The sequence below is a fragment of the Nipponia nippon genome, unplaced genomic scaffold (genome assembly GCF_047370975.1).
Source record: "Nipponia nippon isolate SJK-2023a ecotype South Korea unplaced genomic scaffold, ASM4737097v1 scaffold_9, whole genome shotgun sequence".
NCBI lineage: Eukaryota > Metazoa > Chordata > Aves > Pelecaniformes > Threskiornithidae > Nipponia > Nipponia nippon.
This window is the reverse complement of record NW_028262413.1, coordinates 20,743,467-20,768,312: the sequence shown is the minus strand read 5'-3', so window position 1 is coordinate 20,768,312 and position 24,846 is coordinate 20,743,467. Positions and strand designations below refer to the sequence as shown.

Here is a 24,846-nt window from a genome sequence, read left to right as displayed (position 1 = left end):
TGGGCTGACTATTCATTGCTTACAAACTTTTGCTTGTCTAGTTTGTACCTGGTACATACTAGCTTCATTTGATGGCTCCTTGCTCTTCTACTGGAGCAGTTGATCCCTGGACCCATGCTGTCTATGCAACTCATAATTTTGTGGGTATCTCCTATATCTCCCCTTAGCCACCTATTTTCTGAACTGGTGAGTTCTAGACTACTCCATGTTGCTTATATAGAAGCCACTCCTTACCTTTGGTGACCTTATTACCTTTCTCTGATCCTTTTCTAATTCTGCTATAGGTAGAGATTATAGCTACCTGAAGGGCTTGGAAATCAATAGTGTGTTTAATGTCTGGGTGAGCAATGGATTTATAGTGGCATTATGATGTCTCTTGTTTTCTATTTCTCTCTAGTTACTCTCTACATTTGAGTTTCCTTTTTACTGCTACTGGGTACTAAGCCAATGTTTCTACTGAACCACCTATTATTACTTCCGAGTCTTGCTCCTGAGTGATGGTGGTGAGGTCATGCTTTGTTAGTTTTTATGTGAAGCATCTTTTCCAAGGATATTGTTTTTCATTTAACAGTGTCGAATTTCATTGGCTGTTTTAGCATACTGGGGTCCTTTTGTAGTCATTCTTTGCATTGGTGCTTAGCAATCTTTGTTGTCATCTCACTTCTCAGCCTGATTTGTCTATCTTTTGCAAGTATATTAAATGGAGTAAATTCCAGCACAGGCCCTTTGCAAAACTCCAGACAGTGGGCTCTCTCCACAGTAAGGACCATTTATTCTTATGCTTTTTTTTTATATTTTATTTGATTTTTGTCCCTGCTGTAGCCTTTTAATCTGTGGCAGCTTAATTTCCTTAAAAACCTTTCAGAAATTTTTGTAGGCTGTTTGGACCATGATCTCCCTTTTCCACATCCTTCATGATTCCTTCAGAGAACTCCAAGAGATTTGCAAGGTAAAAACATCATGGCTTTCATGGAATCCATGCCTAGTCTTACCAGAGCAAATTGTGTTTAGGTATTCATTAATTCTATACTTTATTATAACTTCTCATTTCTCTACTACAGACATAAGGCCAGCAAGTCTTTAGTTCCCTGACCACCCTAAAATCTTTTTGAAAGAATAGCATTTTATTTGCCACAGGCAAGGTATGATAATATTGAATGAAAAGTGAGTTATGATGCTTCTGCTTGTAATACAGTTCTTAATGAGTTTAATGTAATAAGACAGCTCTAATGTTTTCAATAATTATCAGTTTGACTTATATTTAAACTTTAAGAAATGTATATAACTAGTTCCTACCAAGTCAATATCTTGAATTCTACTTTAAAGCTAAGCTTTGCTTCATAAATGTTTTTAAAAAGCAGAAAGTTTGTGATAAAAGATATAATACTCATACTATATTTGAATAGTGTTCTTTTCTAAAGCTGAGCAAGCCTTTCAAAAAAACCTGTATTTAGATTTTCATTTTGTGTGCTATTCACTTCTTAAAATCTGAAATAGATGAAAAATTATAAAGGTTCTCTAAGGTTAATGTACTACATGTTTATATTAATGAAACTATAAAGTTATAGATAATTATCTTTAAATTTATATGTATATAATATGCATACATTTTTGATAAGAGTATTTAAATAAAGTAATGAATACATACATATATTTCTCCTTCATGAAGCCAGAGGTACACGGGGTTGATAAATGTTAATAAACCTTTTTTTTTTTTTTAAAAAGAGGAAGATAAATTCTGCTGCACTGTAAATTTGTGGGGTGACCATGAAATATTTTGCCATAAATATTATATCAGAAAGTAGATAAGCAAACAGGGAAGGAGAGAAAGAATAGATTTGAGTCAGTTGACCTAAGACCAGCAACTTAATAATGATATAATAAATTTTGTATCCACAAATTTTTACAACCAGTTGTTCTTAAAGACTATATATATTCTTAAAGATTATATTCATGGGCTTATGAAGAATTTCTTTCCATTAAAAAGAAGTATCATTAAGTATTTTCATTTTCTTAATATTTTAGTTGTTGCATCAGATACCAAAATATACTAAGATGGGCTTCAAAAAATAACTGAAATTGTAAGAGAAAAAAACCAAACCTGTCTGAAGTTTTTTAGAAATTCTGATACAAATTTGCTTGCTTAATTTTATATAGCCTTTTTAGTTTTCCAGACTGAAAGTATAATGTAAAATTGGTAGTATGATATATGGTTCTATTTCTTGCATTAATTTGTTTTTCTTGTTGAAAATGGTCATTCTTCCTCACTGCTAACAAAGATTTATCAGGAAAAAAGTGCTGAAAAATAAAGAATTCAATAAAACAAAAGCAGTAAAAGTGCCCTATAATATTATCTTACCCTGTATTATTTGGATCTGTTTCTAGGCATAAGACATAATAAGAAACTTTGCATAGCTCAAATAGATTATAGTACTTTTCTTTAGATTGCTTAAAGCAATTTTTGTTCCACTTTGAAGCAGAATATAGCTAATTGGTATTAGCTATGTAGTGGGATAGTGTAAATTAGTAATTTAAAAAACCTGGCATGCTACTATTTGTACCTGTTCTACTTGATGAACAATTCTAATAAAAATATTACATTACATTTTTAGGTGCCTTCTAAAATAATATGGACTAAAGCACAGGTAAAATGTAGATGCTAATGGTTCAGTTGTATTAATGCACATCCTTTTCCCTGGATCCTAAGACCTTTGACGAAAGGTCATTTATTGCCTATATTACTAATCAGATAGAATCTCCTTTGAAAGAGTTGTGATAGTTGAGGTACAAGCTGAGAAGTAAATATTATAATACACCTTGGCAGAACACTGCAAACATAATATGAGGAAGATTTGAAACTCAAAGTTTGTGATTTCCCTGTCCAATTAGAAATTGGAAGAAGAAACATCTGTATTTCTGGAAGATGTGGAGGAACCTTGTGGAAGCATTTTTGTGATCTTATCCTCCTATTCTTTTCTCTAGCATGTCTATTTTCTACTACTGTCAGTAGTAGGATGTATAGCTGGACGGATTTTGGGCCTCATTCACTTGTTCCTATTGAGCATGACATTGATTTCTATTTTAGTCATTTTGCAAGTTGTATCACTTTAGAACATAGAAGCTTTTTCAGGTCAATTTTCTTTAGCTTAGGCTGCCCACCCAAGGATGGGTGGGCATCATCAACCCAGGTTATATATGAGATTGCTATCTAATGCTGAGATGAGTGCTCTTTGCTATGGTTTTTACTATAATAGGACATTTACCTGCACTAAAATCCTATCTCCACTTTATAGATGTATCTTAAATATCCCAAACTATCCAACTGTTCTAAAATGGATATGAATACCTCACAGCTAAGGAAAAGCTTCTATGTATACTCATTAACAATGATTACTTCACTGAAAGTAAGGACGGAAGTAGTTGTCTTCTGCTTCATGATCTTCTTCAGTTTCATGATCATGTGTTTCATTATTGTCTTCTGCTTCATCATATTCTTCTGGTGTTAAAAATCGTCGAAACACTGGTGTTCTTAGCTGAGTTGACTTGTTGACGTTAACATTTTGTTCACCATAATAAATGGTTCGAATGTGAGGGAAGCAAAAGAATGCATATGTGCTTATTGGAATCGTAAGCTTATTTTGGTCCACCCGTATATAGGTTAATTGGTTGGTATTCATTGGATCAATAGATGGACACATCAAAGTAACATTTATGGCTGTAAGAGAGAGAAAAATATTAATTAAAATACAGAAAATAGTTATATTTAAGATCTATTGTGAAAGTGAAACGTTTTGAAATTTAAAGCAGAAAATATTTTTCTATTGCACAGTATAAATATAATCCTTCCCTGTGTTTTAAATTGGCTTTGTAAATGACAGTGATAACAATTTTGGGGTTTGCATAGTATAAGATTGTGTAACCTTAAGGTAAAGAAAAAAATAAATATGACTGCCACTACAATTTGTAATTACTATTTTATGTGAATGGAATATTTTCATTGTTCCTTTTCTCTGTATGTTTTTATCAATTGTCTAATCAGAAGCAATTTTCAAAAAGGTTTTAGCTTGTTATATGAAAAACTGGTATTAACTTTTACAAAAAATTGCAAATTAGGGGTAAGGTGCAAAAATAAAATCTCTTCTAATTTCACTAGTTTGGTCTCAAGTAACCAAGGATGTGTTTACACTGCATCTTGAAGAAGATGGGATGATATTCTTCCTGTGCTGTAAGTTCATCAAAAGCTACATAGTTGCATTTGCTCCTGAGAAGTACAGTGTGTATGAACTCTGGGTCAGTGCCACATTAACTGATTAGTTCAGAACACTGATAGCTCAAGCTCACCTCTCTGCAAAGGACATCAGAATACATCTTGAACAACATGCAAGTTTGGATGACTGCTGGATTCTATACTTGGTTTATACATGACCTAACTGAGAAGCTGTAAGGTGGCAGGTCCTCGAAACCAAGGACGCAACAAAAGAGATGTTTCTGGTAGTTTTTGATTTAGCCTAAAAGTTCTTAATTCTGGATGGATAATATGCTGAACTCGCCCCCTCCCACAACCAATGCCAAAATCCGCTAAGTTTTTTGCTTTAAAGAATTACAACCATCAACATACTTTCAATGTCATTGTCTTCGATATACAAATGCTGCAAACTTCTTGGAATATAGAATACTTGTTTCAATTTGTTATGTCCAAGATTAAGTTCTAGAAGGTTAGGTAGATTAAAGGTGTTGCGTGGAATGTTCTGCAGGTTATTGTGGGACATTCTTAGAGCAATGATTTTTGGAAGTCTGTTGAAATAGTTTTCTGGAATATAAGAAATTGAGTTATTCTCAAGAGAGAGATACATAAGTGATGATGGTAGATCAGGAGGCATAGTCTGTAATTTGTTGTTGCATAAGTTGAGCTGCATTAAATTTTTCATGTTTGAAAAAGGTTTTCCTTTGAGTACCGAGTCGTCAAGAACGTTATTGCAAAGGTCAAGCATGGTTATATTAGGTAACCCTTCCAATGCATTTCCAGATAACCGAGAAATCTTATTGAAACCAAGGAGGAGTCTCTCTAAAGAGCTGGGGAGCGGGAATGGAAATTCTTCTAATTCATTATGTTGTAAATGAAGTTGCACTAAGTGTGAGAGTTTAGTAAAAACACCATGGTCAATCATATGAAATTTAATTTTGTTGTGGCTGAGGTTAATTTCCCTTAAGAAGGTAACATTAGTGAATGGTCCTGCAGGCACAGCTTCAATATCATTGTTTTGCAGATAAAGTTGTTGGACGTGACTAGGGATATTTGGTATTGTCTTAAGTTTACGATGATCACAGTACATTGATAACGGAAAAGCAGGTGGACAGAAGCATTCTTTGGCGCACTCAACTGGAAAAGGAAAGCGGGGAACTTCAGCTTGTGTATTTGGATTAAAATTAAAATAATATGGATGTTGATGATCTGGCTCCTCCACATATTCATCCTCAAAATCATAGTCTTCATATTGACAAAAGACCATAGCACCCCAGAGGAGGTGAATGACTGATAGCTGGCTCAGAATCACCATATTTAGATTTTTATCTTGTATCCTGTTAATGAGAGGGAAAAATAAGTTTAGATAGTCATAAAGTAAATCACATGTAAGTTTCACTTTTAAGAAGAAGCAATATAACAAAGTAAGTAGAATAATGCATTTTTTTGGCAACACTGTCAGTGACATTATTAGCAAAACCAAGTTTTAATCTGTATCTTCCAAGAAAACAGCCATAAACAAGTACACTGTCCTTGAAGCATACATAAGTTTTCTTGTCTGACTTCAGACAAGGAATAGCTTTCTACCTGTGCTGTGCCTGTTACTGAAGGATACCATAACAGTTGGGAGTAGAAAAGAATCACAGTCTTTATTCCTTTCTCACTTTAATTTATTACAGAGAAGTTGCAAAAGGACTTTGTATACGAAGTGGTATAGTCTGGGGTTTGTAGTGGACATTTGAGGCATTGTATTCTTTACAGTGCAATGGGTTAAGTGTCAGCCTTACAAGTCAGTTTTAAATGGGTGCAGATGGAATTCCTGAGCAATGTTTCTTCCTCAGACCTTTGGAAATGCATAGATAGCCTTATTAAACTCTGTTAAGATGAAAACTTTTTTTGCACATGTATTAGGTGTTCTCACTGTGAACTTGCGCTGCACAAGTGGTGTGTGGTCAATATCATAGAATCATAGAAGTGTTGTTTGGAAGGGACTTTTGGTGATCATCTAGTCCAGCCTGGTGCTCCAAGAGTTTCCATCTCCAACAGTAGATTAGATCAGCCTAGACTTTTTCTGGGTGAGCCTTGAAAATCTTCAAGGGTGGAATTCCAGCATCTCTGTAAATAACCCAAGTTAGTGTTGTACTACGCTCCTTGTGAAGAAATTTGCTAGTCTTACTAAACATCCAAGCCATGGCTTTTGTCTGTTCTCCTTGCTTTTAAACAAAGTTATTTTTGTTAAAAATATATATTCTCACCTAAGGTGGGGTAATTGCAGGATTATTTCTATAAATAGAACAGTGCGATAGATTACCTTGAAATATTATATTTTATGTAAAATAGAAATTTACATGGCATTGGTGATTGTATGTTCTTTGGCATTTTATGTTGTTTTTCTATTTTCTGCAAAACATGGCTGACAGTACAATGCATTAATGATGATAATTTAATTTTTCTGTTCCCATCTTTATATCAAATACAATTCAACCATTGTGTACTGCACATTTTGTAAAATCTTCATTGGTAAAAAGTTTTCTTTATAGTCTTCCTATGCTTCTGTAATCATATGTTCTTTATAGAAATGAATTAACTTATCTTCAAAGCACCCTTCTGAGGTGAAATACTGATGTTGTGAAAAACAAATAATTTTGCATGTCAAATTTTTGATGCTCAAGGCCAGACTAATATTGTAGAGCACTTTATGCAGTCAGAGGAACCCTATCATTTGGCAGAATTAGAGTTGTGAGTCATGTCAAGCTGTTTGATTTAAACAACAGATGAGTCTAAATGTAATATTGCAGGTCAGAGCACATAAATCATGGAAAATTTTAAGAGACTTCACTGAGTATATTGTGAAATCCTGAGGCAGAAAAAAGCAGATATTCTCCCTTTTTTTTTATAATGATATTCATGTTTCTTGATCATGTTTTTGTTTTCTTGATGCTCTTAATATTTCTTTACCAAATAATTAATTGGTAACAAAGTAGATGAGACTTACAAATGCTAATTTCCTATGCTTGATAGTGGTGATTAATTCCTAATGCATGATGTATTCTACAAATTGAACAAGACAGAGAGAATCCTAAGGAAAAAAAAAAGTAGTAACAATCATGGAATTTAATACATCCTCATAATCGTCCTGTGTTGCACACAGCCCATGTGTGACAATGGCTGGGTGAAATAATTTGTGGTATTGTCCAACTTGCATTTCTAACTTTATCATTTGCGTTTGAATGCTCCTTTAATCAAGTTTCATAACTGATTAAAATCTTAAAAACAGGTTTGGATGGAGTCAGTTTTTTGGAACCCCACTGTAGGTAGGTCCTCAGCAAAGCCAGGGTCTCCATATCCCTACAGCATCATCAGATGTCTGAGCTAATCTCAGTAAATGGCAGAAATACCTTTACATGGAGAGCAGCCTTGCACTACAAGCATTGTATAAATGCACTATGCTGATAAACTTTGCAGACACTTGCTGGGTTGATAAGCAATACTGTGCTTCAGGAGGAATTAATTGCTTTTCAGATTTCAGGCAGTGTATATTGGGAGAATACCTTATTACCATATTTGTAACTTCTCATCAGACTTGGTGGTGTCTACCTATATAAAATCTGTCTCTACATCCTGTGACTTGATTCTGGGTTTTGTGAACAGATTCTAACACACTGTCCCCCATGCCTATTTCATGTTCTTGGTTTCCTTTTGATTCCTGTTACTCCCTCTCAGTTTCAGTCCAGAACTTTAGCTTTGCCTTCTGGTTCTATTCTCTAAGCACTTCTTCTAGGTGTCACAAAATTTCCAATTAATAATTTTGGTTCTCAGTGCTACAACAGTCCTTAAAAACCAGGAGGAATAACTCAGGAAAGTCCTGCTCAATTTGAGGAAAAAGTTTACTTGAGGCCTTCATGCAATTGATCCACTTGCCAGGTAGACAATGTAAAGAGCACTATCATCACTTCAGATGGAATGATAAGTAATAGGTACCAAAGTCTCTTGCTGGTTTTATGGAGAGGAGCTGGTACTTGGGGGGATATTTTTTTTTTTTTAATACCTTGGCTGTAGTTGAGTGCATTTTTGGTAGAATAGTAACTGTCCTGCCAGGCTTGCAGGTCATGTCTCAGAGCACTGAGGTACTAACACTTCTTCATGAAATATTTCTAAGAACTTAACTAGCTTTAAAACAAAGAATCATGTCAGGTGAAACTTGATAATGGGGGAAGCAAGTCAGATGCACACAATATAATGCCCTGCACACTTACAAAGTTGAAAGAAAATAGAAAATCTTAAAAGCATGATTCTCTATCATCTTACCACCATCTTACCACCATGTAATAAATTCAAAGCTTAGTAACTGTATTTGGAAGCAGTTTACTAGCTGAAAGCTAAGAATTATATAACATGCATGAATTGCTCAACTGCAAAAATAACACAATTTGTTTTATTCCTGCTTACCAAGAAAACTTACTCTTTGGAAGTCTGTGAAGCTCAAGTTGTAGAGGGCAGCAAGTTATTGTGCTGGTGAAATCATCTGAGAAATAGCCTAACACAGCTGGAGGAACAAAAGATCTGTCTAAGCCATATTTTGTGGTGAGGAGCCTTGTGGGAAGGCAAAGCAAAATAATAGCCTTAGCTCCTCTTCTGATTTGCCAGTTAAAAAAAAAAAAAAAAGTTTTGTGCCACATCATCAGTTACTGTAGATGCTGTGTTAAAATCACTCCTTTTGTTAAAAGCACTTCAACATTATTTGCAAGATTCTTTCAGTGTTACCAGTTCCTATTAAAAAAATTGAGAGAGTAAGGCTTCAAAAAATATTTCAGAGGTCATTAGTTCATAGTGTAGTTTCAACTACAATGATTCAGTTACGCAAAGGATTTGTTCTCTAGAGGATGAAGTTAAGAAACAGTAAAAAATTAACCTTATCGAGATTGAGGGAAAGCATGTGTGACAGAAAAGCTTTTATGAATATCTTCCATTTTATACTCTTTTTTCCCTCCACAATCCATATTTCCTGTTTCCTTCCTGCAAAGTAGTTGTGCTATACAGTGCTGTTGGTATGATGATGTACTTCTCGGTGTTGTTTTAAAGGTGTAGTTCAGGATTCACAGTAAGTTTCCAACATGTTCTTGCTAAGTTGTATGGAAAGAGCATAAATCTTCCAAGGAATAAGACAAGTATGATGTGAAATATAAACCATTCTACTGAAGAAAAATATTTTTCATAGCTTTTAGGAGGGAGAAAAAAAAAGCATGGTTATCTGCTTTTGCTGCTATATGGTACTTAAATAACTGTGATAAATGCAAAAATGGAGGAAAAGGACAATTTTTTTTGTTGAAGTGAGACACTTCTGGATTAATTGCATGATTTATCAAAACCATTTAATTATGCTTTTGGTTTGGTAAAAGAATTACATTCTTTCAAAATCTATTCACAAGGAAGATTCTGGTTCTTAAAACAGCATAAGTGCTTTAGAGGTATTATATTTGAGAAAATAATGCAACAGTAAGGTTTACTTTTTTTGTCTTTGAGATTCTTCAAGCTGATGATTTGTTTGACCTTTTCAAGTTTCCTCTGTAACATGGAGGACAAAACATGATTTAAGAAGCTAAATCATGCGTGATCCTAACATTTGGGATATAAAAAGAAGCACCAGAAGCCATGAGCAAAAATAATGTCGTAGGAATTGGCAATACTGGAACTAAAATAAAGCAGTACTTATGTACAGAATATAAGGGAGAAGTTGAAAGAGTAAAATTAAAGCTACATAATCCTTTATTAACAGTACTATAAATAGTTTAATTAGCTACATTTTACCACTAAACCCAAATAATACTAAACAACAAAAGTAATTGATTTATTAAATAATTAGAATACATTCATAATGATGAATGAAAAAAACCCACCAAGTTTTTTTTTTGACAGTTAGTAAAAAGTTATTTGCTGCTACAATGTTTGCTGTTTTTTAAGCACAAGACAAAAAATATGGTGCAAATTTTTGGAAACTGTTATATTAACAGTTCTAAATAAAGCATAGGCAAAAATTAAAACTATTTTCTCTAAAGATAAGAATTGGACCAAATTAGAATTTTAACTTCATACCTGATATTTTTCTATCGTTTTCAGCTACGAATTGTGTCCCAAATCCTCTCAAGCTATCAGGAGACTTAAAATCTCATGATGCATTTAAAAATCCATGGTGGCAGAGCAAAAGCGCCTGTCCTTTTGAAAAATTGTAGCAAAGCTCTTGATTTAAAGCCTGATTAGTTGCAGAAGATGATGCAGATCTAGCCATGGGATATATTAAGACTCAGTTCCTTTTTTGTTGCATGAGCTATCTCGGATATAAACAAGTCTATATTTTATGATCTTGGTCAAGTTGTGTGGTTTGATCTTCTTTTACTTTTGGTTTGAGCTGTGACAGGAATTTCCTTACAAGGAGGATAATGAAAGGATTAAATTTAACATCATTCATGCAAGACTTCTTATTTCAAAGGCTGTGACAAATCTCTTAAGTTTTCAGTGTGTTTTGGTTTTCAGTTTTAAAAAATGTATTTCATAAGGACTTATTTTTACTGTTGAATTTGTAATTTTTTTTTCATCATTTTATATATGCAGTTGTGATGCAAAGTGAGATGTGTATCAAGCTAGAAGTCAGGGCTGGCTTGAAGCTGATTTATTTTCTTAAGCCAAACTTGGATGGACCCTTTTTGTAAATTAAAATGTTTGAAATTTTATTGTCTTCATTAACTGCATTCAACTTACAAGACTTGTTAGCTTTTTCAACTTTGATTCTGAACTGAAGGCTTAAGAAAGGAGACTGTTCTAATATTTTGTGATTTTAGGTTTGTTTAGCTAGCTGAGTAAACTTTAAAAATTTGAAATTTCTGAATTTTAGCCAAAATATTCATAGAATAAGTAGAGAAGTTAACCAGTGGCACTGAGGTGAATGGGATTGGCCCCGATATAAGAAAGAATGAATTATACTGCTTGGCCTATTCCCTATATTTACCATTTTACTATAAAGGATTCTTGGGTTTCTTCCCCTGCCCTCCAAAACTTAACAATGGTCCATATGAAGAAGAGAAAGGAAGAAAAAAGGTGCATATTGTTCACAGAGGATTAAAGGAAATCAAATGAAGCTAAGCTATGTAAGTTAGAACGGAGAACTGTCTTGGAAGCACGATCTCGTTAGAATTAGAAAGTTCTTCAGCTAAGGTCTGGCCCTGCTATCACATGTCTAAAGAAAAGCCTAAAACTCAAAATTTTAAAATCTTCACTTGACAACTTGGAAGGAATTCTGTGTTTTAGATAAGAATTGATGTTTGTTACTCTTAAGTGATTGCACAGTAGAAAAGAGAATGCATGATCAAATATAATGAGGGAGTTTGAATGTTGTAATTTGGTTCCCTATAAAGCCTGTGGGTTTCATAACTAAGAAACAGCCTTAAGTATGTATCATCTGGACTGGGTTGCACTTCAAAGTCAGATTGTAGGCACAGAAAATGCAGATATAAAACTCTTCACATCTTAATTTCTAGGTTTTAACTGGCAGTCCACGAACACTGTCAGCAGACCACCTGCAGCCTGTATGACTCATATGTGATCTGCAAAGGCACTTCTTATTTGTATTTGCCATCATCAAAAGTAACCAGTTATCAAGGCTGTAGTGGCTGCTGGATTTATTTATCCTGTGCCAGAACTAATCTGAAAATTCAGATACTGAAGTGTAGAGCTCTCGGCAAATCAAGATACTGAATTGCTTGATCTTGCAGAGCCTCCAGCCCAGCCAGAGCACTTAGTTAATAATAGCTCTTACAAACTTCATGTTATTCTGTTCTTCAGTGGAAAGTCATTCTAGGAGCGTGTCCCTGTGTGAATATGCATTTTGAAAGGTCATGGAAAAGGGGCCATCAAATCATATCAACAATTCTGCAGAGCTGAGACAAGACCCAATCTGTTTAAAAAAAGAAAGGAAGACAGAGCTGTGCCATGTGTGGGGCTTACCATTGCCTCTGACCTGAACCTTGTTGTGTGGTCTCTACTTATTTCCTATTTAGTAGGTGGTTATTACAAGATCAAAACTCTGGCAACCCTCATGCAGCCTGTTTTATATGTTTTGCTTTGTTTTGCTAGGAGCTACTAGGAAGAACACGTTGAGCAATTGAAAACAGTTGAGTTTACAAAAAGTATATTTGAAAAATAATTCCTAAGATTTGCTAGACTGTAGATTTTGCATGTATTGATCAAATGGTGCTCTGAACTAACTTTCTTCGTTGACTCTTCTAGTCAAAGGCAGGTCGTGGTTGCTGGTTGATTTTTATCAGTCTAACTTGAGTACGCATGCTACAACCATGAATTTAAAGAGGAAATTAAAGATGTTTTTGCATAGGTTTTATGCCTGTATTTCAAGAATCTTCTTTTCAGGTGACCATGCAGTCCTAAAAGAATGAAGAACAAAAATTGTCCTATATTTTTCTAGAAATCAGTATAGGTTAGTGGGTATCCTAAGCCCTGTGATGGGTTCATTAGGTCCTTATTATCATTCTGTCATATATGGAAGATTTTTTTCTCTGTATTTTCTCCACTTCCTCTACTTATGTGGATTTGCTGATTCTGAGTTGAATAACATCCCCTCTCTTTTTTTCTTCCTTCTTCCTAAGCATTCCTTTACTTATTGAAATTGTTGAATTTTTCTCACATTCTACTTCTTCTGTATTTCTGTATTTTTCTTATTTTGTATTTTTAAGCTGTATACTTTGTGTCTTGTTTGTTGTTTTTTGGTTTTTTTTTTAAAAAAACCCACACCTTTGAAGCATATTACTAGTTAATAAATGCAACTACATTTGGATCTCAAAGACCGATCCTGGTGTAGAACAAATAACTGAGAGCAAGAGCTTATTCACCTTGTAACGTGGGAATTCATATAATCCTATAGGCAATTGTAGAGTAACTTCTTCTATTAATAAACAGTAATACACTGAATTTTTAGAGCAGAATTCGCTAGAAGCATCTATGCATCTAAAAGTAACACGTTAGGGAGCCCTGGTCTCATTAGATGATTGGTTGAACATGTGCAATGAATAATTTGTATTGCAATTTGTGTTGCTTTGTAAGCAAAAGCTAAGTGTCAAGCCTCCTAGCATGTTCAGATTTGTAATACTGAAGCTTTTTGAATGTAAGAGTGGGTGTGAGTTTTTTTGCTATGAATATCAATTTATAGTAATGGATAACTGACTTCGAAAGACTGATAGAAGAGAAAGGTTGTAACTTTTTTCTGAATGTATTGCTGTGTTAGAAACCTTTAGCAGATTGTAATACTGTATTGGGGGGTTACTTTTTTTGATATATGGATTTTACTTTCTACAGCAGAGGCATTTAGATAGTCCTCATCGTATAATGTTTCTACTACTGCAATAACAAGTAATCATAAACAATTGATACTGGCATAATAAAACAAGTTTTAAATTCCTGTAAGCGATATCTGTAGCAAATAGTGTCTGTTTACTCTAAAATGCCCTGGACTACTGTATGAAATTATAAATCTCTTCTGAGGAGAGTCACTGTTTTCAGCTGACGCTTATATTTTTATTAATTGAATAGTTTGTTTAACAAATATATTTTGCTTTATTTTTTGCATTTTCATACAGCCTACTTTGGTTGTTCCAAGATAGATGGCTTTGGGTTATATTTTCCTCCCACATGGAGTTCTGGGATATTGCCTGCTTAATTGGAGATTGTATATCTGTGATTACACCAATATAAAAAGGGAGTGTCTGCCTGTTTTTGCAACCACTGTTTACTGGTGCAAGTATATTAATTTCCTTGAAGCAGCATTAGCGATTGGACCTCAAACTTTAACATAGCCTTTATTTTGCCTGATTTGTCCCCTATATAAAATTATATAGATGATCATAGTATATGACAGGTGTCTTTCTCTCATTAATAAACAAAAGTAATAAATATTGTAAATAAAACTAAAAGAACATACAGTGTTTTGTAATGGAGGAAAGTGAGAAAGGTAATATAGCTGAACGTAGGGTGCAGAGATCCTTGAGCAGTACCAATGCCAGCTGGTAAGTCCAAATAGAGCAGTACCCTTTGTACTTGTCCTTATTGCTTCTGTAATCATTTATTCAGTGTTATTTATCTGAGATAGCATAAAATGACACTGTTTTTATAATTACCATTTAAAAAAAATGTTAGTGTATCTTTTAGTTCTTTAGCAGTTTAGGCATGACCGTCATGTCTTAAAAAAAAAAAATCAGCAAAATCCGAGGACTGTCATCTTAATATGTGAAGTTGACTAGAAACTTGCTGCTCACTGGGAGAGCATTCTTAGCATCCATTTTAACTGTCTAACTACATTCCTGGAGTTTATTCCAGAGCAATCACTTCAACTCATTTATTTCAAACAGAACTGCTAGCTTCAGTGCCCTAAGCTGATAGATGCCTAAAAGAGATAATGTGAATTCTACCTTGTCTTAATAATTTATGTTGATACCTTATTTATTAGCTTATTTTTTTCATTCATAGCTATGGACTTCATGCATTTTTGTTAAAAGAACTAGAAAATGTGTCTGCAACTTCAGATTTCTCCCATGTTTGTATCCAATCTGCAAATCATATGTTTATAGACAAAATAAGCTTTTTTGTTTTGTTTTGTTTAGGCACTTTCAGGCAAGGATAAGGAGTAGTTGTCTAAGTTATCTGCCAAAGAATTCCTGAATGATCATGCGTAGGAAAATGTTCTGCATTAGCAGAAATTTTCCCCTTGTACGTGATGGAAAGTGCTTCCCATTTACTCTTTTGAGCGTGTTTAAGAATGAAGGTCCTTACTTGTTTTTACAATGACTATAGAATGTGTTTCTTTTCATGGCAGAAGTATTTGTTTGAACATTTCCAGAGCAATAGATGCTTAAAACTGTCCTGCCTTGTGGTGCAGAGGATTTTACCAGGCAACCTTTCAGCTCTCTCCAATAGTCTGGAAACTGGAGATTAAACTGGTTCTTAATTTTTATCATCCCTCTTTCTTCTGAAGAATAAATCCTCTTATTTTAGCACAAGACCTTGAAATGCAGGTATCGCAGCCAGCATTACATTTATGACCTGCAGTACTTTTTTTTCCCCTGCAGTCAGAATCTGTGACTTGGAAACTTTCATAGAAACACCAAGTATTATTATACGTCATTCATCTGTACCCTGGCATATTCTCTAATAAGGAAAGATATAATCTCTGTACCCTTTTCTTTCCTTCAACTACAATCCATTTTTATCTCCATTTTGTTTGGATTTTCTTTAAATAATATTAACACTGTTTTTGGAAAGATACTTGTCCGTACACTGGACAAGTTCTGCCTGACATATAAAATAAATATCACTTGATTTATGGCAAGTAATCAAATTGAAGTATTTCTCTACTGTTTGAATAATTTGTGAGTCACAACTGCTTCTTGGCAGAGCTGAGAGAGGGGCTCAGTCATTTTATCCAATTGCTCTGTGGCAGGAAGTCTTCTGTTTCTTCTGTCATTAACCATTCTGAGATTCTTGAAGGGCCTTATGGCTGCTTCTGGAGAGGACTTGAACATGGTTCACACCTAAAACAGCATTCAGGTTAGCAGCCATTTCATTAGGGAGGATGAGGTGATTGATCTAGGCATTAGTTACAGATCTTCCATGGTAATCAAGCAAGTGTCCTTGTTGCCATGTGTCATGATTCTGACTTGCATGACTCTTGCCTTGTCCTGTCACTTTTTGAGAGTGGAGGTAATGCCTGCAACTGTTTGTAGCCAAAATATAAACACCCATAATACTTTCTTTTAAAAAAAATAAATTAAAAAAAAATAATCTAACTGGGTCTTAGGGAATGGCATGAAACCAGTGCTTTGAGTGATTAGATTGAACTCTATCAGAATTGAGCCAATAGTAGTAGCCGCCTTTAAAGATGTTAATATTCTATATAACTGCAAGGCAGCTGCCCAAACTCCCTTCACATCTTTGCCAAACACTAGGCTTATTGCTGAAATCTCTAAATAAGTCTGTATGTTATGAAAGCAGTCACAGAGAAATGACTGGTGTAATTGTTTAGAATTGCTGATGGGTGAACTAGATACTAGGTTTACCCACAATGGAATGTTTGAGTGGAAAAAGGTACTCTTTAGAAAGACAGAAAAGTTACTTTATGAAGCAATTGCACATCTGACTGTTTTCCATGCTCACATTTTCTCCTCTTCTCAGGTTCCTGTTCATTCTGATTTTGGAAGGGAACTGTTAAAGTGGGCAGCATATGTTACCCTTTCTGTTCTAAGTGCAAAGCACAAGAAGCAGCAGTATGCATCTAGAATACACAGGTACTGCTCAGGCAAAGCATTCCTGAAACAGGAGAAATTAAATATTGCCTTACATATGTATGCTCCAATGGAACACACTCAAGGAAAACATTTCAAAGATATTTAGCTAGTACAGTAAGAAACCTTTTATTTTTTTTAATGTGCACTGTGTTTATGGCTGTATCATAAATAATGATACAAGGTTTTTATAAAGAGTAACTACTTTTTTTCTTCCATCTATTAGATGGAAGCGGTAAGAAGAATGGTTTTAGATCAGACTTAGTTTCTACTTTTCTGAAATAAAAGATTGTGGTTTTAACTTTTAGAAATTTGGTCTGAATGTACCATTATTTAGCTTTGAACAGCAATATTAATTGTTCCAGGAAGACCTTTTAGTCAAGAATTTTTTTTTTTTTCAGTAGGAACCAAAATACCAAGGGATTATAGAACCAATGCATAATTTCCTACAGATTTCACCTTGATTGTGGTCTCAAGGAGAAAAGATAGTGGCCTGTTGACTTCATACTAGCTTACTCTGTTTTGTGTTCTGAAAAGTTTATTGCTATATTGTATAGGTAAATGTTAATTGTTAACTGTGATCCTGACATGACAAATAAAGAATCTTTTGCCTTGTTGCTTAAGAAAGGACTTTGTAGGGTCTAGCTATGGTAGCGGTAGATGGAGGTTTGAAGAATGTTTTCTTCTGCATAGCATCACAAGAGACTTTATCTTCGTATCAAATGTGCCAGATTTACAGGCCACTATATAATTTGCCAAGTAGAACATAAAGCCATTAACTTTACTACCCAATTTAGGTAGATGTTTGCATGGAACATAGCTTCTAGAAGTATTCTGATTCTTTCATCTCAAAATTTATAATATTATGTGAACATTCTGCTGGTTGTTCTTATAGGACAGTATTATGTAGTTAGTGAATATGGGGGCAAAGTATTGTACTATTATACAGACATTTGCTTACTATTTCTGTATTTCTGAAAGTTTTTTGACTTTCTTTTTCTATGTTAGTCATTTTATAAATAGAGTTAAATAAAAGTTCTTCTTTGCCCTTTGAAATCTAGTATTTGAGGAAATAGAAAATATTGGAAATAATAATTTACAGGAGGGTAACATCTAAATGGAAATTGTATGTATTAGCTTAAAATATAAACGAAAAATATGCATTCCTAAAAGCAAGGTAAGCATTTATGAAATTATTAATTTCTAGCTATTAAATGCTAACTTTTTCTTGAGCAAGTAGTAATTATGCTGCATCACAGTATTGCTGCTGGAGAAATGAGTAGACAGTTGCTTTTATTATTCTTGCAGAATACTAGGTGGTTATATCACTTCCTGCATCTGAGCATCTACTCATCAGATTAATACACAAGTGGCTTCTTCACTTTCTTCATGCTAAAAATTTAGGCCCTATTACTGACCCATGAGTCACTTATTCAGTCTGTTCCTTGTTTCATCCTGTAGAATACAAAGAAGATAGAAGAAGACAGAGCTGACAGAAGATGACTAGTATGGTGTCTGGATGTTCTTCTTGGTGGCCTAATTAGGATATAAATTTTGGTAAAATACTATCTTTTAGAATGGCAGGACAATTTTCTTTTCCACAAATCAGAAACAAAGGAGTTAAGTTATTCTGTGAAGAGTGTTTCTGGAAGGAAAATATTTTCATTGGCCTTTATATCTAAAAAGTACTTGGAAGTAACACAGGCTGAACAATTAAGAGGCAAATGCATGCTTGTGTCGGTGACTTGCTCCCTCTCTGTCCTTCAAGAAATTTTACATCCTTTGGCGAGCAGTCAGCTAGAAATTTTTTTCCACGCTTGACAGAGAATGTAACGCCTTAACAGTTACTGCAAATGTAATTGTGAAGAGAGCATATTGACTTCAGTGTTGCTCCCCTTGACTCTTATAAAAACCTTTGTATAGGTGATGGGTAGTACATTCATAATGAATTTGGTGTATGAAACATACTGCACGAGATGCATATATGGTCTATAAATATGCAGCTAGTCTAATGCATCCAGGCTAGTTAAATTTACTGCTTATGCACAGGCAGTTTGTGGCAAGACTTAGCTATGTGTGGAAATGTGTGGGGTTCTCATCAAAGCTGCATCCACAGTGCTGCTGTTCCAGAAATCTCATAGTCTTCAAATTTCTCCTGGACAAGAATTTGAGACAGAAAAAGTGTTCGTGCATAGGAAAACCTGGCTGTATGGTATTCCCACTGCAATCACAGCAGCATAATGGTTAAATCCAGAATTGCATTGTTCAGTTGAGTAGAACTGTTCATATTTTATATGAAAAACTGTAACAAGTCTGTCTGTCTGGCAGCATGTTCTGTTGAGCTAAATTTTTGTTGGCTAACACCATCCCAACTTTTTTCAAAATGTTGATTAGTTTTGGAAGTCTCTTAAATATTGTGAAAATCTTTGTTTATTTTATACTTAACACCGTCTTCCATCTCAGGTGATTCATTGAGTATGCAGGATAAATCTTACATTTATCTTAGCAGATAATTTTAGACAGTGATACGTGGCATTTGGAGTTGGAGTCAGATTTTCATTTACTCCAGGGCTTTTCCATATGTTTCCTATTAGCAGCTTTGTTCTCAAACCTCTAGTCTCCCCAGAAAGGAGGGGGGAAAAAAAAAACACAAACCACAAGCCCAAGAAACAATTTTAAATTCTAAACCTAGAGAAGGAGGAAAAAAAATAGGCTTCAGAACATGATTTCATTATTTTTAGTTTACTATTGCTTTTATTGTCAAGCTGGTGTTAAATACGGATCAAAATGAAATGGAAATATTAATGTTCTTTTGTCTCTTGTGGTGTACCTTAGTTTTTCTGGATAAATAGTGCCACATTTTAACCAGGAATCTGCTCTTAAGACTGGTGATGTTTTGGTGATATTCTTAATACTTCCATTTGAATTTTCTTCTTTTCTTTGAACTTAAGGGGGGGGAAGAGGAAAAAAGCTTGTGTTACTAATTTTTTTGTTCTTGCTAATCTGTCATTAAAAAACAAATACCTGTCAAGTAGATTTTTTGGATATCGGGACAACATGGGAAAATATCCAGAAACTTTGAGTAATGGAGAGAACAAATTGGCATAGTTCAAACTTGGAAAGTTGAGACCTCTTGGTTTTGTTCAACTTTACTGGGCAATCTTATCTGAGATATCTGAAGTTTCTTCAACAGATTCCAGTGAATGCAACTACTTGTAGAATTACTAGTAATATATATAAAAATATTAGCTAGAAACTTAAGCTCTGAAAGATTTAACTTAAACTTGAAAAGAAATATCATAAGATTAGTAAATGGCCAACTATGGTTGAAAAATATGGTACATAGTTTAATGTTGGTGATTGCTGTCTTCAAGAGATAGCAGAAATTTCTTCTTAGGACAGGTAAATGCTTTTTGAAATTACATTAAATTATGTCAAAATTTCATAACAGTGAAGTTGTGTCATATTTCCTACGCATAACCTGTTTCAGGTAGCTGAAATATTTTGCCACTTTAGCAAACCAATATGAATGGTTAAAAACTTGCATATCTTAATTTATATACTTGTTTATACTGGCCTGGTCTTAGGCATTTCCCTCACTTTTGGGAAATGCTGGTGCAGGACTTCCTGATGGCATACTTGCTGATGTGAAACTTTTTGGAAGTTTCCACTATGTTTAGAATAGCCAAACTTTCACTTCTTGATTTCTTATGGAAAGGAAGCTTTTGTCTTTGTCATTTCTTTCACTCTGTATCTTTTGATCCTCATTGCCAATTATAACCAAACTTGACACAGGATAGAGGGAAATATATATGTTACTTGTTACCAACTTGTGAAAAATAGCAGCTGGGCAGAGGAAAGTGCTCCAAATAGGTACTTCAACTGAGGAAAAGACAGTTACAAATTCTCCTTAGAGTAAGCAGCCAGATGGCAAGAAGGAACAGAGATGTTGACTAACCCCTTGGCATAGTTTTAGCTCTGTCACTTGGCAGCCAAACAAGTGGTAGCTGGGAAAGACAGCTGTAAGAGAATATGCTGAGGTGTTGGTGTGAGGTATAGGCAAGCTGGAAGAACCTGAGGGTTGTAAGATTCAAATCCATAGGAATCTAGGCTCCTGTAGCTTCCTTGTTCATGGAATAACTTAGTGACAGCAACACTGGGAATGAAGCAATTATCCTTATCCTTCTAAAGCAGCCCAGGATACTGATAGCCGCCTTGCCACAAAGGCACGTTGCCAGCTCACGTTCAACTTGTTGTCCACCAGGACTCCAAGGTCCTTTCCTGCAAAGCTGCTTTCCAGGTTGTCCAGCATTTACCAATGCATGGGGTTATTCCTTCCTAGATACAAGACTTTGGACTTTCCTTTGTTGAACTGCATGAATTCCTGTTGGACCATTTCTCCAGCCTGGCGAGGTCCCTGCAGCATAACCCTCTGGCGTATCAGTCACTCCTTCCACTTTTGTGTCATCAGCAAACTTGCTGAGGGTAATCTGCCCTATCATCCAGATCATTAATGAAGATGTTGAACAGAATTGGGGCAAGTATTGACCCCTGGGGTATGCCGCTAGTTACTGGTCTCCCAACTAGAATTCACTAACCCTCTGCTCCCTGCCGTTCAGCCAGTTTTCAATCCACTTCACTGCTCATCCAGCCCGTACTTCATTGTGCTTTTATGATTTTACAGCTCTCTTTTCCTAAGGTCATGCGGTGATACCCAAATAGCCATGCTCCTTCTCTGTCTATATGTCCTTTTCTCTTTCCTGACACTTCTGAGCGTGGTGGACACTTTTAGCCAGTTTGCCAGATACACTGAATTCCTGCAGGTTTTATGTAAATTGACAGCTGGGCAGAGGAGAAAGACACTATTGATACTGGAAAAAGGAAGAAAAATCAACACTTCCTCACCTTCTTTCACTTGTTCAGCAGCAAGAGAAAGCACCTAGATGATCTGTGAGTTTCATACGCTGGTCTGCGGACAACCAAGTAGTCGATTCTGAACCCATACTTGTAACCTATGGATGTATTGCTGTGAAGGAAATACAGGAAATAAGGAAGATACTGAATTAGGACTAATATCATTCAGGATATGAGGTGGAATGGGATTTTGTGATGGGAGACTGAGGGTTGCATGGCATAGGTATCTTTACAAAACTATTCTTCGTTAGGTGTCTTGCTTGCAGAACAAACTTACATCTCAAACTGAAGTAGTTCGGCACTTCAAAGTTTTGTTTTTGTTTGTTTGGCTTTTCAATATGGATATGAAAGAAATCCTGTTTTATTGAATGTATGTTTTGATTTACATGGTATACGCTTGCCATAGCTGATGGTGCAAGTTAAAATGATTTGATAATATCTTATATTCTTTAAACTTTCAGTATCTTAAGTTTGTTATTTTTCTACTAATGTTGTGTAACTTCTGTATTATTCTTTGTATTGCTGTGTTTTAAAGTACTGCATTAAGTAGGTTGATGTTAGGGAAAGAGGCAGAGAGAAGACTAGAGACATAAGGTTATTTCATCCTTTGGCAAGTTAATGGTGTAGAGCAGGACATAGAACTCAGTCTTTAGAAGTATTCAAATAGTACTTTAGTACTCAAATAGGCTACTCTGCTTAATCAGTATTTGTGAAGTTTACTGGGCTGTTACTGTGCAATAACAGTATTTGTTATTTATTCTTTAGAATTACTTTTCCTTCTATTGGTAACAATAGGCTGCCATCCTCTGGTGAAATTTGTTAATTGTCGTCTTGTAGGGACCTGACAGATTTTTTTCGGAAGAGAGAAGCCCATTAAAGTTTGGAAATCTTAGACGTAATAAATGTTAATTTTTTTATTAGAGGAATATAGTTACTTGTATAAGGAATAAGTAGTAAGAAAAGGCTCTTAGAAGGATTTCTATCAAATCTTTCTCCCTCTTTCCTTTTTCCGTAACATCTGTGGAGAATGTAAAGGTGGAGTTGATTTCTTGACAGTTTTTCTCCCTGTCTGCTGATACTGAACTGCCTTGTTCTGTGGAAAGACTGTTGAACACCAGTGTATTATCATTAGTTAGCTATTGTTCTGTTAATTTCATTGCGGTCCATATTCAGAAATCATTGCTGAAACTGTGTAAGGTGCATTTTATATTGTAATATCTGTATGTCATTGTGATCCACTTGGGTTTATGTTAAAGTATGCTAAAGATAAAAGGTGTGCAAATTATTAGTTATTATTGCCCACAAATGCTAGCTGAAGAATGATATCTGAAAATAGTGGAGGGTCATTGAACGTATTTTTTTTCTCATAGGTGACAGACATCCTATGAATTTCTGTACGTGATATGGGAAATTACTGTCTTTTCTCTAAAAATAACTCTTACAGGAAACAGAATGAACCATTTGATACTTACCTGTCTTAATGCAAAATTACCAATGTTGTTTAATTCACAAAGTTTTTTAAACTTCGAAGCTAGCTGAACTTGCCTTGAAGATGATAAAAACCTAAGCAGTTCATAAAATCCTTTAGAGATTTATTAGGTGTGAGAGTGGAGGTGGTATCTTCAAAATAGTGTTGCAGTTTCTTCTGTGAATGTTATATGTATCCATGGATGCTGACTGTAGAAAGAGTATCTCAGTCTGAATGCATGGCAAAGAGGAAAGAATGAGAAGGCAATAGTTTTTAACGCTTTGGAAGGGTAAAATCAAGACTATATAGTCTTCTACCTCTTAGGACTGCTACATTTCTACAAAGCTTTCACATTATATTGATTTCAAGAGTGGACCTAGAATTTGATGAAACTCTTACGAGAGTACCTGTAAAGAATTCTTAGGTTTAGAAAATATTAACCAGTGTTGGGACTAGGACTACCCTGCTAAAGCCATGCCCCAAGGGAAGTTTCAGATGAGGTCCAAGACTGAGTACACTTTCTGGAGCCTGTATTAGGATCATTAACTAGCCAAAACTCCTTGCCTTAGGAGACCAAAAAGCCCCGTGGCCATTTTTCTTACGTGTGCCTGGTGGTTAGTCATAGGAACCTGGGCAGTTAGAACAAAAGCAAGAGGGATTTTATTTTTTTGTGTGGCAGCCTGCTCACCTGTGGGCCTTTGTTATGTTTGGAAATCTTACGCAAAATGCAGTTATTAAGATTTACTGAGAATATACGTAATTGCTTCCAAGAGCTCCTTGCTGCTGAGGAGGTTTATTAGCAGTGGGTTGGTTGAATTGGCCTGCTTTGGGGTAGAGAGGTGTAGCCTAACAAAAGGAAGCAGAAGTTGTTCTACACCTGTTCAGACCTTAGTCCGTCGTCTTAAATGTCTTAGTCTTGGCAGATGCAGCGTTCTTGTTTCCCATTGCATAAGCTTCCATTAGATAAGGAGTTGTTTGCTTTCTCTTTTACGTTTCCTTTTAATCCTTACCACTAAATTAGTGCAGAATAATGTATTGCATTACACTGTGAGTTTATTCTTTCAGTTAAGCTGCAGAATTCGCACCAGCTTTTCTATTTATGTTGTCATTGCTGAATTGGTGTAACTAGTATAGCACAAGTGTTTAAGAATACATTTAAACTAGTGATTCATATAAATGTAATTATTTTTCTGTTATCAATTCTATTCTTTTTACTAGCATTGTACTTGCTCTTTGTTGTGCTTGCAACTGAAGATTTGATTGAAGTCCACCTTCACCCCACTTACTCGAGGTGAAAACTGTCAGCTTAGTGTTCTACAAAGGAGAGAAAAGATTTGGAAATTTTCCTTCCATGTTTCATTCTTAACCGTCTTTAGGATTGGACTTTTTTTTGCTGTTATGTTGCTATTTGACCAGTCTTTTCCAGTGGAAGTCTCTCAAATCTTTTTTGGCTCTTGATTACCCTCTGGTTGTCTACAGATTTTCCTGCCTCATCCTTTATTTGCCTTTACTCTGTCTTTTTGATAGTAAACTTTATAAGCAGTGAACCTTTTGTGAAACGTTAAGGACTTCAGCTTTTTAGCTGTTACTAGATAAGAATGGGCACTTCTTTCAAATCTTCACTTTCTTCTTGGACAGTTAGTTGTTATTGACAATGCTTTGTCTCTCTGGTATGGGGTGATGAGCTGTTTATGGTAGTGTAAGGCAGGGTAGCCTATCATCAAGAGAAGGCTGGTATTTCTCAGAGGATATGAATGTGCACTTAGGCTGTTACCATGAAGTAGTAGGTGCACCTGCTTCAGTATGAATGTAAAGATTTTGTGTGACGATGATTTACTCTAGGGTAAATGACTAGTCTGTGTGGTGTGTTATTCTTTATGTTA

The 24,846-nt window shown here is 35.1% G+C and overlaps 2 protein-coding genes across 6 annotated transcripts in view; one reads left to right on the top strand and one right to left on the bottom strand.

Annotated features, from left to right (window-relative positions):
• The window catches only part of CENPP (centromere protein P), a 161,202-nt gene that overhangs the window by 39,678 nt on the left and 96,678 nt on the right, over positions 1–24,846 (top strand). The gene's annotated exons all lie outside the window — the stretch shown is intronic.
• Positions 1,675–9,044, bottom strand: OMD (osteomodulin). Its single transcript, XM_009476715.2, has 3 exons — positions 8,693–9,044; positions 4,619–5,580; positions 1,675–3,715 (listed from the first exon to the last, which is right to left on the bottom strand). Exons 1-3 carry the CDS (start codon positions 8,923–8,925, stop codon positions 3,396–3,398), a joined length of 1,515 nt encoding a protein of 504 aa, XP_009474990.2. The 5' UTR covers positions 8,926–9,044; the 3' UTR covers positions 1,675–3,395.

Excerpts from the sequence above, each read along its gene's own strand:
- OMD (XM_009476715.2), bottom strand. The coding sequence starts at position 8,925 with ATGATGTGGCACAAAACTTTTTTTTTTTTTTTTAACTGGCAAATCAGA. Across the intron at positions 5,581-8,692 it reads CCAAAGAGTAAGTTTTCTTG|GATACAAGATAAAAATCTAA; the intron begins GTAAGCAGGAAT and ends TCTCATTAACAG. Across the intron at positions 3,716-4,618 it reads CGAAGACAATGACATTGAAA|CCATAAATGTTACTTTGATG; the intron begins GTATGTTGATGG and ends TCTCTCTTACAG.